Source organism: Eubalaena glacialis, chromosome 19 (genome assembly GCF_028564815.1).
Source record: "Eubalaena glacialis isolate mEubGla1 chromosome 19, mEubGla1.1.hap2.+ XY, whole genome shotgun sequence".
In the NCBI taxonomy this organism is placed as follows: domain Eukaryota; kingdom Metazoa; phylum Chordata; class Mammalia; order Artiodactyla; family Balaenidae; genus Eubalaena; species Eubalaena glacialis.
This window is the reverse complement of record NC_083734.1, coordinates 2,818,425-2,836,119: the sequence shown is the minus strand read 5'-3', so window position 1 is coordinate 2,836,119 and position 17,695 is coordinate 2,818,425. Positions and strand designations below refer to the sequence as shown.

General features: G+C 54.3%; 1 protein-coding gene across 3 annotated transcripts; it reads right to left on the bottom strand.

The window, feature by feature from the left end:
• Nucleotides 1-720: 720 nt before the first annotated feature.
• Nucleotides 721-16,487, bottom strand: ALDH3A2 (aldehyde dehydrogenase 3 family member A2). 3 transcript variants are annotated; one of them, XM_061174606.1, is made up of 11 exons: nucleotides 16,464-16,487; nucleotides 15,673-15,833; nucleotides 14,169-14,400; nucleotides 13,307-13,392; nucleotides 11,378-11,586; nucleotides 10,187-10,304; nucleotides 8,381-8,522; nucleotides 6,267-6,433; nucleotides 4,862-4,961; nucleotides 3,640-3,875; nucleotides 721-951 (listed from the first exon to the last, which is right to left on the bottom strand). In XM_061174606.1, exons 2-11 carry the CDS (start codon nucleotides 15,823-15,825, stop codon nucleotides 937-939), a joined length of 1,458 nt encoding a protein of 485 aa, XP_061030589.1. In that variant the 5' UTR covers nucleotides 15,826-15,833; nucleotides 16,464-16,487; the 3' UTR covers nucleotides 721-936. The 3 variants fall into 3 exon arrangements, with proteins under 3 accessions (XP_061030589.1, XP_061030588.1, XP_061030587.1); XM_061174605.1 differs by having other exon boundaries at nucleotides 16,438-16,468; XM_061174604.1 differs by lacking the exon at nucleotides 16,464-16,487 and adding an exon at nucleotides 15,952-16,027.
• Between the last annotated feature and the right edge of the window lie 1,208 nt (nucleotides 16,488-17,695).

The window sequence follows — 17,695 nt, the reverse complement described above, 5'->3', positions numbered from 1 at the left end:
AAGGTCCTATTATGCGAGGATAAGTATCGTTATGAGTACTTTCAGGACAGCAGTAAAAAATGCCAGGTGGGTTTTGTAAGACGCAGAGCTCTACAACTCCTGCACCCTACGAATGACAGCTGATACTTGCATGAAAGTGGCGACTGTCTTCCGGGAAGCCCTAGGATTTACAAGATGCTCTGAGTCAGTGACATCAGTCACAAAACCATGTGTGGACGGCCCCACAGACCCACAAACCAAGCACGAGACAGGACAGAGAAGAGAAAGGAGGGCCGACTCCCAGAGGTCAGGCTTTCAAGTCCCAACAGACGAGGGACAGGGACACCCCCACCCCAGTTCTAGTGCCTCGAACCCCAAGGGGGCTGCGAGACCTCGCCTCAGCTCTCTGGACTGAGACCTGGAAACCTGGGTGGGGCTGGGCTCTGGAAGGCCACAGGGTGATGCCCCAGGTGGTAGGGGCGGGGTGTCCCATGTCCCGTGAGCAGCAGAGTCACTGAGCAGGTTCTGGGAACTCAGGTTCACCCAGCACGCTCTCCCCTCCCCCAGCACGCTCTCCCCTCCCCCAGCACGCTCTCCCCCCCCAGCACGCTCTCCCCCCCAGCACGCTCTCCCCTCCCCCAGCACGCTCTCCCCTCCCCAGCATGCTCTCCCCCCCAGCACGCTCTCCCCCCCCCAGCACGCTCTCCCCTCCCCCAGCCCAGAGCTCTAGGGATGGGGGTTCTCTGAGTGTCTCACTACTGGGCGAGAGAGCGCTGGGCTTTGGCTGAAACAGCGAGTTTTATTAATGGTGAGTGGCAATGACTTTTAGGTTCGGTGATGGTGCATTTGCATATTGTCTTACAATTTTTGGTAGGATTTAAAAATTATTGGTTCATTAACTATTTGGTAGAAGAATAAATTCAGGAGAGCGGATGAGGAGGCGGCACGGATCACTCTTCAGCAGTATCCAGCCTGGGGGAGGAGAGAGGAATCCGGGTTACCCGCTGGTTTACAATGCCCCCACCAGCCCTGGAACATGGGCCCGGGATCGGGACCCTGACACGTGCCGTCTGTCCTAAGAACCATGTCAACAAGGCCCACAGATCCCTAAGGAGTCTAAGTGTGGCTGGGCTGAGGATGACAGGTCATGCCCTCCCCCCAAAACGACAACAACAAGACAGGCGGTGTTGGAGGTGGTACTCTGTCCAATGTCAAGTAGACGAGGGCAGAGACAGGAGGTGAAAGCACTCATTTCCCGTCCTGGCTAAGGAGGGCGCTGACTGTCCACATGAACTCTCAAAACTGGTGAACAATTTTGCTTCTCCAATTCCAGAGCAGTAGTGAATTTCGTCAGTACCCACGGAGGCTTAAAGAAGCACGGCCACAGCCTCAGAGTTCAAACGTTGGATTTAATTTTCAAAGGCCCGATGACATCGTTCAATTTTAACCTTTTATTTTCCTCAACTTTTACAAACCCCTCAATGCTTTCCATAGCTTATGTTAAGCTTTATTGGAACTTTACTTTGTGTAAAATGCACAGAGAAAATTCCCCCACTCTGAGGTTCTGACATGTTCCCTTTAGACTGACAGTTTTGCAGCTTTCAGTTTCCCATTATAAAATGTTCCAAATCCATTCTAATTCTAGTAAAGTGAATTACTAAAATCATATCCAAGCACGTAACAAAATAACTACTAAGTGCAAAAAGCAATTTCAGAAAAATGTTTGCAATTACCACCAGTAGATTCCTCAAGTAAATGGACAATTTAGGCTCAAAGTCATTTGTTTAAAAGGTGATTTGATAAGAAGCGGGTAAAAGCACAGAGAGAAGAGTAGAGAAGCAGCAAAGAGGGAAAAAACCCCAAATCTTTACCCAATCTCACGCGGAATCCAAAACAACGGGGACAACGAACGCATCGGCTCCCAGTAAGGAGAGCAGAGAGGTGGGGCTGGAAGCGGCCTGGACCTCCGGGTGCCCATGCCCTCGCTCTGTGGGCTCAGAAGAGGCCTCGGCCGAAGCCATAATTAAGTCGATCCCAGAGCCCGGGATCAAAGCCATATTTTCTTGTTCCCAGCTGAATAAACGTTTTTATACACTGCTGCTTCTCTAGACCCTACCAGAGAAAGGCTTGTCTGCCAAACCCTTTTGGGAACTCTGGGCGGGCCACCTGGCCTGCCCTAGCCTGTGGGGCACGGGGCATTGCACCTGGGGGAGCCCTCCTGGGAATACGGGGCACAGTCAGCCTGCACCTCCAAATTTTTCATGAGGCTAAGAAACTCCATCCCGACCAAGAAGATGCCTGTCAGGCTGGGGACCCACGTCTCGGGAAAAAAGATAGGCAGATAGTGACCAGAGACCCAAGCGCACCTCCGACCTCAGGAAGAAGCAGAAGAAAAAAACCAGAAAGTTCTACACCCCACAATATGTTTTGATTCACTAAGTCTGCTACATGAATTCTCAAGTCGAACTTTAAAAAAAAAAACGAAACAACTCAAAACCAAAATAAATAGTGACTTGGAGCTTTTTATAAGATTATTCTCAAATTCTGAAACAAAGGATGGTGACCATGAGTGGGTCAGCGGGCACGTCCTCTGGGACAGCCGAGTGCGTGAGACCATCCTTTTCTGGAAGTAATGACTGCTTCACCCAGACCCAGCTAAGCCACGACCTCTAATCTGGAGAGTCCAGCAAGCCGACCTCACCCTTGAAAACCTGTGGCCAAGTTAAGTTTTCACCCTCTGACGCTTTAGGCCAAGGTCCAGAATGTCTGGAGACATTCTTTTTCTGATAACGCCTAAGCCTCCAAGTGTAGAAAAACAAAACGACTGGAAGAGAACACTCCCCATGCTGGCCCACTTCACAGAAAGGAAAGAAACAGCCCAAACTCCTCTCAACAGACAGGGCTGGGTTCTGGCGTTCCTGGCTCACAGGACGGCACAATCTGTGAACTGCCAGAAAAATCAACAGGGCCTTTCTCCTCAGCACAGCCTGGTATTTCCGAGGAAACCCAAGCGATCTCAGACGTGACCGGTATCTCCAGTTCCACCAAAGCTGTGACGCCATAAGGTGAGCCGACCCCCTTTCAACATTTAAACAAAAATACAGATAGGAACACAGCTGTTTCCATTAAATGCTTGAATCTGGCTTCGCCCCAAGGATACGGACCGTCCTTGGACGCTGGCTGTCATGAGGGTCTCTTAGCAAGTCCACGCCCGGAACGGCCAGTCGCCAGAGAGAAACACTACAGGCCAGCTCCCCCAGCACAGCTGCTTCCCCACCAGCCCCGTCCCCGGCACGCTCTCCTCCACCTCCACACACGCCGGGTTCCTGCACAGCCAGGAACCAAACTGACGCTGAGGCACCAACAGCAAGAAGATCAGAGGGCTAGGCGGCTCGACGGGGCTTTAAACTCAGGCCAGAGGCCGCCACGCGCCCCCTGTAGGGACTGAGGCCTGTGGGCTGGACGGTCCCTGCCGCCGGAGCACAGAGGCAGCCAGGGAGGCCCAGAAAAGCAGGGGGGCCCGGCAGCCGGAAGCTCCCTGACCTTAGAGTCCTAGCCTCTGGAAGTGAATAGGAGAGAGCTGATTTAAAGATCGGAGGTGCTCCCGAGACGCAAGAGGTGCGCCTGGAGCCGTCGGGCGCCCGAGTGCCGGGGACTCACCTTCATGAGCGCCGCCACCACGACGCCCAGCAGGGTCAGCAGCAGGAGCCCGAGTTTCCCTTTGTTGAGCCGTTTCAGGAGGAACAGTTTCGCCCAGTCTACCTTCGACTGGCTGTTGGGAGGATACCGGAGTTTGTTTGCACCTTCTCGCTTCAGGCTTTTTAACAAACAGGGACGTTGATGCGAAAAAGTATCGAAACTGTGTTTTCCGTGATACGCTCCCATCCCACTGGACCCTGAAATAAAGGAACAGACGAGATGGGCTCCGCTGTGGGTGACGGCGCTCCTTCCGTGCACACGGCGCCCCGGCTGCACCCCTCCACCAGCGCACGTGGCTCGTTCCAGGACGTCCTCCCGGCGCCCCCTGCACGGCGGAGCCCTGGCACAGGACACTCTCCAAGAGCAGGGCAGAGACCGGCAGCTCCCGGGGTGCTGGCTGTCACTATGCCAGGGACCAAGCTCATTGTCACCGGACCCCACCTCCGGAGAGGGAGAGGGGGCTGGGCAGGGCCCGAGCGGGACTCCAAGCGGCCCGCTCCGAGAGCCGTGTGTGCCCGTTCCCACCGTCGCACGTGGCTGAGCCACTGCTCCCTCAGGCTCCTGGAAGGTGACCAAGGCCAGGACAGCGGGGTCACGCGGCTGGGCGGTAACAGGCCTCTCAGACCTGTGCTCCGGGACCGCGCTCCCGTCTCTGCTAGGTCACGTGAGCCGGGCAGACACGCGTGTGGCACAAGGCACCCGGCACGCAGCTTACTGGGGCCGGGCCGCTGGGGCATCACTTAGGCGACAGCTGAAGCTGCAGGGAGACTCTGTGATGTGTATCAAGAGACATGCATTTTAAGGAAAAAAATCTAAACGACAAGCCAAAATATTAACAGTGTTTATGCCTCAGAGGTTACTACATTTTCCCTTGTAACTTTCTATAGTGTTTTGTTTGGTTTTGCCTCTTTATCCCAAAAAAGCAAAGGGACGTTCAAGCACTTGGCTGCTGTCTGCTCCTGGCGCTGTGAGCCTGTCATGTGCTACCTCGTTCGATAAAGGACAGAGGGCATTTATCAGTTCAACTGAGACCTGATTTTTGGCCCAAGAAATGCCCTGAATCTGGGAGAAGATCCATAAACCAGTGAAGCAACGCAAGGAACAGTCATTACAGACTGGGGATGGAGAGGCGGACCCCAGGCAGCGGCTTGCGGGGGCATTGACCGGGGTGGGGGGGCCTCACCCACGCCTCCGAAGGGCAGGGAGCTGAGCATGAAGTGCATGATGACGTCGTTGCCCGTGACGCCCCCGCTGGACGTCCTGTCGATCATCCGCTTGATGAGCTGAGGGCGAGAAGGAACAGAGGCGCCGGGTCAGCCGCCCCTCGAGGCTGGGGGCAGTGAGCGAGACCCGGACGGCCTGAAGACTTGGGCCCCCACGCCCGGGCACACCCCAGTGCTGGACCCCCGGGACCACGGCCAGGGCCTTCCTTACCAGGGATGGTTCAGGCTATATTCCAGGTTTTAAAAATTGTTAATATTTCTCTACCTTTGCTTTAAAGGATAGCATGTGATTAACAGGTATCATTCCGTTTCTATGAAATGTAAAAAACATTTAAGATTTCAGAGGTAGCATCCTGTTTTTGAAGGAAATCGCTGGTTGGCCCAGGACCTGAATGGGCACGATGACACTTGACTGGTAAATGTCGCCTCCCCTGGCTGCTGGCCCACCAAGTCCTCTGTAGCAAAGGTCACTGCTGACCGTGGGACCGAGCCTGACCCGCCGCCCTGCGCCTGGGCCGCAGACCGCGGCTTCCACCCCGTCCACCACTGCCTGTGGTCATTTCAACCGTCAGACCGCTGTGTGCCACTAACCCGTTCCTAGCCGAGCCCCGCACGTCCGGTCTCCCTGGACGGTCTGTAGAGATCGGTACCGCGCCAGCACCGCCAGCACCGCCAGCTCTAGAAGCTGCCTCGAGACTCCCTGCGTGGCCCCGGCAGAGGCTCTGCAGAAAACACCTGCTGTGGGAGCTCCTCGACCTCAGCTGGCTGCACCCTCCCTTCCGAGTTTTCCCCTTTTTTCAGAGGCTCCTGGCCTACTGGCCCACCTTGAGGCCACTGTCCCTTAGCAGCGGCTGGTCACCTCGAGGCGCATACGGATGGGCTGCGTGCAGGGCGGCAGCGGGGCTGCTGGGCCTGGGGTGGCGTGTGATCTGCCGGCCCGGCTGGGACGGCAACACCACTCCAACCACAAAGCCACGTGGCTGGAGAAAGCCAAGTCCGAGGCTTCCCAAACACCTCCCTCAGCAGCGCCAGAGACACTGCCCTGCGGGCCGCGGACGCCGTGTGGGTGAGAGCCGGGGCTCTACCACAGGACGCCCTACGGGTCAGCAGCAGACGCGCTTCTGATGCTGGCGCTCAGACGTCTCCCAGTGACGTGGCAGGTGTCTGTGAGTCACCAGGCTTGTGACACTCGCCCCGAAGACTCAGCTCTGACCCCGGGGAGTAAGGGAAGGGTCACAGTGATAACCGCAGGGCCTCATTACCCAGGACTGGGGGACTCTGGCATCACAAGAAATAATCAGCATTTGCTTTACAGCAGAGAAGGAGCATGGCTCCTGAGAGCGAGCTGCATGCTGGGAAGTTTACCTTAGTGTTACGAGAAAACACGTAGAAAGCCAGGGGCTTTTCGCGTTCATTTATGAATTGTATGGCTTCATCGGCATTCTTCACAGGCACTATTGGAAGAATTGGTCCAAAAATTTCTTCTTGCATCACCTTGGTTTCAGGATCCACATCAGTGAGTATCGTTGGGGCTGAAAAATGAAAACGCTCAAGCAGAAGACAGAAATGCCAAACTCTCACCTCACGTCTGGCTCACTGGGTCACCCACCCATCCCTTCCCCACTCCCGCCCAGGTGTCATCTACTGAGACAAGTCCCAAGTACGTGGGTGAACCGTGCAAATATTACATCTCCACGCGTGTGCATCAGGGATCCTTGTGCAAACCCAGGGGGAGATACAGGCTTAAGTAAACCCTATGCATGTTTAACCCTGTTCAGCACCACATTCCTACGTCTTTCTGTGGACAGGCCTTCCTGGGAGCACAGAGGGCCCCTCGCTGGATCAAACCAGTACAGCTTCTTAATTGAAGTGCGTTCCTGCCTGTGATCTCTTTGATCTTGATTACAACTGCGTCAGGTTCAGAAAACGTAATGAAATGGTGGGATTCCCTAAGCCTTAGCTCAGCGTTCCATCCACTCTGGGGAAAGACACAGACAGGAGGACGACACGGATCTTGAAGAGCTTTGTGGGGTGTCCAGTGTCCACACCAAGAAGTCCCCAAGCCGCAGTGCTCGGGGAGACCCTGCGGACGGGCTGGAGGGTCGACTACAGGAGAAGACACCTGACGGAACAAGCGTGGTCTCTCCTCCACCCACGGTTACGACCAGGTTGTCCTGGAGGCATGGCACAGGACAGCTCTCTCCAGCACGCCCGGGGGTACAGAAGCCACTGCCTCAGATCCGCCGCCTGCGGCTTCCCTGGGCCAGAGAGGTGTCCATCCCCCTCTGCAGAGCCACGCGCTTAGGTGAGGTGACCCTGACCAGGTCGGGGGAAGCTCCTAACCAGTCTGAGCTAATCACGGCCGACCTTCCCTCTCACCACTGATGGGCGTAGAGGCAGGCAGTCAACGTGCTGGGCCGGCAGGACCCAAAGACGAACCCCCGGGGCTCTGGGGGTGTTACTGAGCCACTGAACTAACAGGCCGAGAGCATACTTTCCTCCGTACTGTTTAAGTCCTTTAAGTTCTGCTTTTGAAAAGCTGGGGTTTTTGGTGATGATGAGAGGAGACAGGTAAAAAGATTTGCGGAGCAGCTTTTTCGCCAACTTCATGTGTGTTTTTTTTTTTTTTAATAAGTTTATTTATTTATTTATTTTTGGCTGCGTTGGGTCTTCGTTGCTGTGCGCGGGCTTTCTCTAGTTGCGGCGAGCGGGGGCTACTCTTCGTTGCGGTGCGCGGGCTTCTCATGGCGGTGGCTTCTCTTGTTGCAGAGCACGGACTCTAGGCGCGCAGGCTTCAGTAGTTGTGGTGCGCAGGATTCAGTAGTTGTGGCTCGCGGGCTCTAGAGCGCAGGCTCAGTAGTTGTGGCGCATGGGCTTAGTTGCTCCGCGGCATGTGGGATCTTCCCGGAACAGGGCTCGAACCCGCGTCCCCTGCCTTGGCAGGATTCTTAACCACTGCGCCACCAGGGAAGTCCCCATGCGTGATTCTTCTCTCATCTTAGGTGTTATTTTAGATAAGTGTGTTTAAAATTCAAAAGTGATATATACTCGTGGCAAAAAACAAAGAACACAACAAGAAAGTAAATAACGAGGTCAAGCATGATAGGTGAAAACATTCTTTCTGGAACAGTACTGCTGTCGGCTAGCTGTGCAATTGTGGCTGAGCTATTTCCTTCTCTGGGCTGTTCTCCCAGCCATAAGCTGGAAATAATTAGAGTCTGGTTCTGCTTCTCAAGGTTGCCAGGAAGAAAAAATTAGATAAAATACGTGTGTAAATACAAACAACGAAATAGAGTTACTCAACGTATACATATATAAAATCATTTTTAACTCGCTTGTAACAAAGCAGTATACCAGAAAGCAGTATTTAATAGCTTATTAAACACTCTATACCTAATAGTTTATTCAGTGTCGGTAAAGAGTGTCAATAAAAACTGTTAAGTTGCCCCTCCCTACAGGACGAGATGAGTCTCCATTACCTATGTAGCGTGTGGCCTCATCGGTCTCCCCACCAAAAGCTATCTTTTGTCCTTCAAGCAAACTTCGTATCCTCTTAAAATGACGAAGATTGATGATCCTTTCATAGTCGGGGGATTCTTTTATATTTTCTCCATAAAATTCCTGTTTAAAACAGTAGTATCTAGTTGTCACCAAAGACCCATATTTTAATTTCTTTAATAATTATAAAATTCACCATGGCCCCAAATCTGGTTTTGAATCCTCACAGAATCCAACCCCCCAGCCCCCAAGTCCTTTAACAGTAGTTAAGACTAAGCTCTTTGGCAGGTCAAGGACAGAAGTTAAAGCACGCACACAAGTCTCCCATTTTCCACGGTTTCGGGGGTTGGCATGGGTCCCTTCTGGGGGTGGACACAGAGGGGGGGTCTCGCCCCGTGTCAGGGCCACACGTGCGCTTGCCTATCAGCTCTGGCTGCTTGTCCTGCGAGGAGCCGGGTGGTGGTGGCAGAGGCCCTGTGACCTGCAAAGCCTGAAACAGTGATCGCGTGTGTTTTTCCCCTTTTGCAGAAAGGGTTTGCTGAGCTTTGCGCTATTTCCTCGTGTTAGGTCTTCTCTGGACTGGAACTTCCACCAGTCACAGACAGCCGTGAAACCACTCGAAAGATCAGAACACAGTTCTGGCAAATCAACCAGAGCAAGAGAGCCTCAGAAGCCGAGCAGTCAGCCCCGCGGGAGCCCTCCATCTACTCTCCAGCGGGAATGAGCACGGGCCAGCCCCCGCACCCGCCTCGAACCCGGGCGGTAGGACGCTCCCGGGCGGCTTGTTGCAATGCATGTTCTCGGGCCCCAACGCCGGAGCCACAAGAGTGGTTTTCAGTGCTGGCCACACCTCAGAATCACCTGGAGACCCAGCCCAGCTGAACCACAGTCTTCGCAGGGGGAGGAATGGAAGCTTTCCTTAAACGGCTCCTGGTGAACCTCAGTGGAGAGCCACGGTGACGAGAGAATACACGCCTCCTGGAATCCCAGTTCCTCACCACACTCACCCGAGCACGTCCCCTGCAACCCCAGTGTCTTCCCAGCGTCGGGCCAAGCTCCCCTTTCACGCTCTCCTTGTCCGGCCCCATCGCGGTCCCGCCACTAACGTCCAACTTCCACGTCACCTTGCTGCTCACCTACGTCACTCCTGGGTGTTCCGGAGCCTTCCTTTCGGGGCTCGGTCAGCACCCGGCGAGTGAACAACGGTTGTTTCAATAATTTCTCCACCCAGGGGGCTCCCACCGCCGAACTGTCACAGCTTCACCCCTTCCTTTCTTCCCGTCCTACGTTCCTTCTGGCTCAGCTCAGGACACCACCGTGTAGCCTTCCTTGGTCCCCTCGCTAGAGATCGCCATTGGAAACGCCCTCAAAGACTGATGGCCGCGTCAAGAGTGCACGCTCCTCGAAACTGCTGGCCTCTAAACCGCCGGCACAGCCGAGAACCGAGAACCTTGACCGCCACAGCCGCGGCGAGAGGGCCTTGGCCACACCGGGCCTCGCAACGTTCTCCCCAAACCACACTAGAGCTACTGAGCTTTTTTCTTTAAGGCCCGTTCTACACCTAACCAGTTGTGCCATCAACAGATCGACTAGACAGTGTCAGCGTGTGTAGCACCAATCTCACCCTGCTACCACGTTCTACGAGAGCACTTTTCATTAGCCAGGAAATTAGTTCAGTCACGTGCTCCTGGAATGCTCCTGGGCTGGGGGGCGATGCCCCCTGCAAACAGCTGATTTCACTCCGTATCCCAATGAGACCTGTGGACCCAGAGGTGGGAAACACGAACCTTCACAGCCTCCTTCACCTTCTGCACGATCAGGTCCTGGAGGGACGGCTCGCAGAGCACGTAGTCGGGGGCGATGCAGGTCTGGCCGCAGTTCATGTACTTGCCCCAGGTGATGCGTCTGGGAAAAGCACCAGCAGCCAGAGTTCAGTCCCCACGCACCTCTCACACACTTCGGCGCTGTCTGAATGTTTTTCAGCTAGCTGTCAAGATTACTAGTACATAAACGTATTTGGTAATCTTGATTTAAAAAAAAAGTTTTGAAAACTCATCTCTAAATCAGTTGGTTGGAACTGAGAACGCATTTTCAATTGGCGTAGAATATTCTACAAAGCAGGGAAAGCCTCATGCCAATTCATGAGAAACAGTACTTTATACGCAGGGAAGCCACTGCCTGCGGCAGGAAAGGAGAAAAACAGCCTCCTGACACCCTCCTCCTCCTCCCACCCCGGCCAAGAGGACATCTGGGAGGACAGGGGTTCCACAGACACCACGGCTCCTGCTGTGGCTTCGTCCTGCTGCACGATGCCAGGTACCAGCAGGACCAGAAGCCCTCCCTGATCTGGGACGCTGCGCCCGGGCTGGGACGGAAACCCACGAACCGGGGTCCCCTGTTCCAGCAAGTAGACGTCTACTTACAGAGTCAACCTGGAGCCCGGCCAACGCCCCCCGCTCCCCTCGTCTGAAGGGAGGGAGAGCCACGCCATGCCAGCACAGTCAGCTGTGGGTTTGGGCACTTCCTGTTAGCTGAACTGATTTAGCGGAGACAACCCGAAACCTTGCATCTTCTAGTTCTCAGATGCAAGATGCTATTATTCTCAGTTACAAGATGAGAATTATTGGTTTTATCAATAAAGGAACTCAGTTAAGAGATCAGCATAATGCCCTTTCTTTGGAAATTTAAAGATTTTATTAGGCACACAGGATCCTTGGCATTATCTACTTCCTGGATCAGCTATCAGAACAGTAAAACTTCTCGCCAGGTCTATTATCTAGAGAACAGAAATAGCTTTTCCTCATCCTGAGGGCCACCGTGTGATGTCACAACCTCGTGTTCATCTCCTCCGGTTGTGGCACCAAGGCGTGGTTTGTGAAAGAGTCCTGGTCCCTGTGAGGACATGGACCAGCAATGCCCAGCGAGGAGGCACAGAGGGCGTGCCAGCCTGCCGGGGGAGTCCAGATAACCAGTCTCACCTGCAGGCGACGTCCAGGTCACAGTCTTTGTCAACGTAACACGGACTCTTCCCTCCCAGTTCAAGGGTCACCGGGGTCAGATGCTTGGCGGCGGCTTCCATGACAACTTTTCCAACAGTGGTGTTTCCCGTATAGAGAATATGGTCAAATCGCTGCTTCAGAAGCTCCGTGGTTTCCTCAATGCCGCCATTAACAACCGCGTACAGGTCCTTCAAGAAGGAAAAACACTTGCATCACCGAAGGAATCCTATCGTCTGATGTAAACACATAACATTCAGTGAAACCAGGAAAAGGTGGAGACTGGCCCCGGGAAACCACAAGACGGGGGCTGGGCGAGGGGAGGGCTGTGGGAACGTGGCCGCTGTCGGTGACCACAGGGCAGGCCCCAGGTGCGTCCACCCGGACGTCCTCTCTGCACTCGGCTCAGCGTGGGGCTCAGGCCGTGGGGGAAACCGAGTGACTGCTGCCCGAATGTGTGCAATGGCCGGCAGGGGAGCGTTTCCAGGGGCAGGTCCGGGTGCCCCTGTGCCCCATCATCCACTAGCTCGTGTGCCCGCTGGCGGCCGCCCGATGCCTCCGAGCCTCAGCCTCCTCTTGTGATGGGGGGACGTCACGGGGCTTTGCACTGAAGCCTCGTGTGCACCGGGCGACCGTCTGCAGCTGTCGCACGAGAGAGGGTAGTAACGGTGTGAAGAGCAGCGGTGGGACACCAAGCACGAGCCGGCTGGTGGACCTCGCGTTGCCCCTCCATCTCTACTCACAGCTCAACGGCCCGACAGGTGTTGCAAGCTTTAGCTTGCCTCCTCCTGAATCCACAGAGCCTGTGTGGTTGGTCCCCAACAAGCCGAGTGAGGCAGGGCCGGAATGACGACCCCCGTCCGGGCAGAGGGAGACAGTGAAGCGTCTGCCCCACCACCCTGCCTTCACCGCCCTTCTGCACTGGGTACCCCAGGCCCTGGGACAACACTGCTCCGTGGCCGCCGTGGCCGCCGTGGCAGGGAATGAGCCAACACGGGGAGCACGGCTCCTCCAAGGGCCGGAGTTGGCCTGTAGGCTGCTGTCAGAAAACGCGGCCGACTCCACGTGTGATGCTGCAGAGCTGCGTCTCCCGGGCGCGCACGGAGGACTCCTCCACGCAGAGCTAACGGCCCCAGTTCACGTGGCGTCACAGTCTCCTCCACGGGGGCACCAGACCTCTGCTTCAGAGATCGTCTTTTCTCCACAGCTTCCCATACTCTTCTTTTTAAAGATTTTTTTTTTTGATGTGGACCATTTACAAAGTCTGTGTTGAATTTGTTATAATATTGCTTCTGTTTTTTGTTTTGGTTTTTTGACCGCGAGGCACGCGGGATCCCAGCTCCCCGACCAGGGATCGGACCCGAACCTCCGCCCCTGCATTGGAAGGCGAAGAGCCTTAACCACTGGACCGCCAGGGAAGTCCCAGCTTCCGATACTCTTAAATGCCAGTACTGTAACCTGAGTGAGGGTCCACACTCTGGGTCAGGAGGCCTTTTTCTTCCTGTAGTTTTCAGGCCACAAACATGCCCGTTTAAATGTAGACGTGTGCTCACGTAACCAGCCCGGTACCAGTCCCTCATTAAATAACTCACTAAATGGATACACCTGAAATCATGTCAGATCAAAGGTTAATTCGAAATGCCAAATGGCAGCAGTGGCTTTGTTAATAGCAGGGGTGCCGATAAAGCCACGGGCCTGACCAAACTGTGTAACTACAATAGCTGAACTATTCCACAGTGTTTTGGAACTTAACTTCTCTTGTTAAGCCAGACGTGGGAGGCTGAGGGAAAATGAGTGTGGAGGCCTGACCACCCATGACGCAAGCCAGCACGAGGAGCAGAGTGGGTTCCCCACGACAGACAGATGTGCCAGACAGACAGACATGCCAGAGAGGGGGCAAGGCCCTCTTACCTGGTCTAAGTACTGAGGGAGGAGCTTAGCCAAGACCTTGGCTGTATTTTCACTTATTTCAGAAGGCTTGATAATCACAGCATTTCCTAAACAAAGCAAAAAGCAGGACAGCGTTGTCTAGTACTTGAGTGACTCTAACATCCACGAGACGGGGCTCCTGTGGGGAGCACAGGCTAAGGGTTCATTCCTCTGGTTATTTCTGGCTCTGCGTTCTGCCTTCCTAACCACAAGCGTGAGTGTTTGTCCCACTGCCTCTTTCCCAAAGGCTAACTCCTCAGTGCTCACCACGTAGGTCCTTGACGAGAGGCCCCAGCCAGGCTCCCCCAGGCCTCCGGCCTTCTCTCACTGTTCTCACTCCCACCCTTGCATTTTCCTTTTGCCCTGGGATTATTGCACAAACAAGCTTTGCCAACATAAAGCTGTTGGTCTGCATCCTGGTTAACTGGGAAATGAATCCCCTGGCATTTGCTGTAGACCCAAGCGAGCATTACTCCCAGAGCCCTTATTTGAATGAAGAAAGGAGTCAGACAGAATCAACTGGTTCATCCAAAGCCAGAGGTGGCGACTGAAACCACACGACGATATGGACGTCTGACTCCAAACCCGGGCCTGTGGACTCGCGCATGCCTCTGCACCCTCACAGGTTCATTCTCCGGGGCTCCAAAAAGCAGTCACCCCACAAATCTCTGGAGCCCACCGAACAAGTAATAATAACGTTTATGAATTCTCAATGCACTGCTGGTATAAACCAAGACAAGCCACCACAGCAAATGCATTTCACTAACCACTACCCTTAATGTACAACCAGTTTCAGAGAACACGCCTCTCAAAGACAGCATAAAGACGGAAGCTGACACCAGACCTGCAGCGATGGCTCCTATCAGAGGCTGGATGGTGAGGACAAAGGGGTAGTTCCAAGCTCCGATAATCAGCACGACTCCCAGGGGCTCTGGCTGGACGTAGGCCTCGTCCAGCATGGTGAGCAGGTTCTTCTGAGCTGGTTTAGCAGCAGCCCATTCAGGAAGCTTCTCCAGCACGAGATCAATTTCCCCAAGCACGGTGATGACTTCTTGACTGTATGCGTTGAATTCACTCTGTTACAAGAGGGTCACAGTTAACCTTTGTGGGTAGGACACACTTGGCCCTGAATGTCAGAAGCATCGGGCCAGGGAATTCCCTGACAGTCCAGTAGTTAGGGCTCTGTGCTTCCACTGCAGGGGACACGGGTTTGATCCCTGGTCAGGGAACTAAGCCGTACGGGCAAGGCAAAAAAAAAAAAAAAGCATCAGGACAGGCACACCTGTCAGACTAGCTGGTTTGCCATGCAGATTCCTGTGTGTCCTCCAAGCCCACAGTAAGGACTTGCTAATTCCCTTCTTAATATATTCAATCCCTTTAAATCCTTCTTTACTGATCCAAGCCATTTAAAGTCAGGCTTAAACGTTAACTCTTTCACGAAGACTTCCCTAATTAATAATGGTGTGCCTTGATCACACTTTATAAACCATAGTCATTATGCTTTCCCCTATATCAACATTTCAGCTTTAATACGCTGGCTTAAAACTATAGTCCCACTTTATCTCTGCCTGCTTTGTTTCCCAAAGAAACTTAAAGCCCTCAAGGGCAAGGAATTTATTGTACTTCTTTAGTAATCCTATGTACACCCTCAGAAATGCTTGTAGAGTGAACGAATCAGACTTTTTTGGTACCTTACTTAAATCCACCTTGACTATTTGTCATCAGCTCCTCTCCACCAGAAGTGCTACACAGGAAGTTTTAGAGTTCCTGTTGTTACTACTGATGTAACAATGTAACTGATGTACTACCCCTCAAAATAATCTTCCAGGGGGAGGGGCCGAAGGAGCCCGGCAAAGCCAGAGCAAGGCCTTGTTACCCCTAAAATGAAGAGAAAAATTAAAAACAAAATGGTAACAACAGTGTTATAAAACGTAGGGGACTATTTTTAAACCCGAAACACTCCCCCAAGACCTTGCTACTCAAAGCGTGGTTCCAAAACAGGGCAGCTTGGTACATCACCTGGGAGCTTCTTACAAAAACTCGGGCTCTCAGACCCCCTCCCTCCAGACCCAGTGAAGCATCGTTTGCATCGTAACAAGGTCCCCGGGTGACTCGCGGGTGCACAGATCTGACACCTAACATCATCGAGGGAAATCTGAGCGCAACGACGACAAGCAAAACCCTGTGTCTGCATAAGAAACCGCAAAGTTAAGACAAGAACCCGACTCGGAGGAAGAGGCCTGCAATACACGAAGCGGACGAAATGACCCAAATCCAGGGGAAGGGAAAGGGCCACAGCTGCCCGCGGAAAAGGGGCAGGCCGTGCAGCGCAGGTCCCGGGGGCGCACCTTGCTCAGGTCGGCGGCGATGGCCGCCAGGATGTCCCTCTCGCGCTCCTGCACCATCGCGCGCAGGGCCTCGAGCTGCCGCCGCCGGAACGTCAGGGGGCGCGAGCGGCCGGACCCGAACGCCGCGCGAACCCGCTGGACCTCGCGCTCCATGGCCAATCCTGCGGGGACAGAGGAGATCGGGCGCCGTGGGGGGTGAGCGGGCCGGACGCGGGGCCGCCGGGCGGTGCCTCTCCATCCCCGCCCCCCCGTCCCCGGGCCCAGCGACCCCGGCCGCACCTCCGTCCCGCCAGCGCGCTCGCTCAGCTGCCGCTAACTGCCCGGCCACCGCCCTGCGAGCCCGGGTCGACCCCGAGCCGCGCGCCGATTGGCCGGCGTGGCCCACGTGACCTCCGCAGGCCGGACGCCGCGCGGGCCCCGCCCCCAGGAGTCGGCAGGCGAGTGGGTGAGGACGGCGGGGCGGGAGGCTGGGCTGGACCGGGCTGGGGTCGGGGCCCGCGGTCACGACCCCGCCGACCGGGCCCCGCGCCCAGCGGCTCAGGAGGCGTCGCCCTTCCGCCGCGGCGCCCCTCGGCCCGCCCGGCCCGCTCCCTTCCAGGTCGGAGCCGCGGGGACTCGGCGCCCAGGTGCGTGCCCCTCAGCAGCCCCGCCCCCACGCCCTCCTTTACCCTTTACCAGCCGCTCTCCGGGACCCCCCCCAGGTCCCTGCCCCCTCCCTCCCTAGAGGGGCAGCTAGCTCGGACCCCCCTCCTGCGCCCATGTTACAATGCCCGCGGCAGCTGGGTTCTCGCCTCGCTCTCCTCTGCACCTGCGGAGATTGCAGGAAGTCCTTCTGGCTTGTACCTGATTTGACTTGGGCTTTATCAGCTTGTCACGTGGTTGTTTATCTCGTGCATCTGCTTTCACCACTCAGGGAAAGAATGCGTTATCCAGAAGTGAAGGACTCCGCTTTGAAGGTGGGGACGTCTGTCCCCTTCCTGGGACGCCGATGCTGACGCTCCCTCGAAGGTGAGCTTCCCTCCCAGACGCCAGGGTCGTGCTGGCTCGCTCTCTCTTTTGAAACCTTGAAGGAATGTATCGTGTCGTCCTGTTTGATGTGTGTTCTTTGTCCTGATAAGATATAAAACTGTGTTGAAAACCATGCTTCGCCAGAGCGCTTTTCTCCTTGGTGGAGACTGCACTCCTGGGCTACAGTCCTCAGTTTGGCCAGAAAAAAAAAACCCTTTTAGTCTTATGGTAAGTTGTTTATTGATTACTTGGCCTCCACACTCAGCAGTCATTGCCATCTTCTGGAGAGACAGTGTGTTTGCTTGTTCGCCATCACCCTGTATTCTTCTGGTTTTCCTTTTCCCTCTCTGACCAAGTCCTCTGGGTTTTTCCTTGCTGGACCTTTCTCCCCTTCCAGGCCTCCTGACGTGTTCAGGTGCCCGAGGGCTCAGTCCTTGGACCTCTTCTCTTTCCACAGTGACAACCTCGTCTAATCCCGTGCATGGTGGTCAGAGAAGATTTTAAATCCCATCTGGTCCCACCCTTTCCTCTGAACTCCAGCCGGTATGTTCAACTCTATCCGCCTCATACTGAGATCCATAATAGGCATCTTAAAGGTAGCTGTATGTAGAACTGTTGGTTTCTCTTCATCCACGAGACAAATACAATGCACGCCTCCACCGGTGTTCTCAGTCTCAGTAAGTGGTACCATCCTTCATCCCATGTACTCAGGCCAAAGTCCTTAGGATCATTCTGACTCTTCTCTTTGGTCCTAGTTTCAAAACATAATAAAAATACCAGTGGTTTTCCAGTTGAAGGACAACTGGTCGTGTATGTATTTGTCAATTAAAAGAAATAATAGTATGTCATTTTAACAGGATGGTTACAAACTCTCAGAAAGTTTTGGAGACTATTTTTACAACACTGGTCATAGAAGGAGAAATATGTCATAGTTGCTGAGGTTGTTTGAGTTTTCTCTATTATATTTGTTATGGACGTGGAAAAAAATCTATGAAAATTATCGTATCAGAGTAAC

Bases quoted from the DNA above. Each gene is read 5' to 3' on its own strand.
- ALDH3A2 (XM_061174606.1), bottom strand. From the start codon at position 15,825: ATGGAGCGCGAGGTCCAGCGGGTTCGCGCGGCGTTCGGGTCCGGCCGC. The intron at 14,401-15,672 runs GTGCGCCCCCGG...CTCTTGTAACAG, and splicing joins TCGCCGCCGACCTGAGCAAG to AGTGAATTCAACGCATACAG. The intron at 3,876-4,861 runs GTGAGGCCCCCC...CCTTTATTTCAG, and splicing joins CCTGCCCTTCGGAGGCGTGG to GGTCCAGTGGGATGGGAGCG.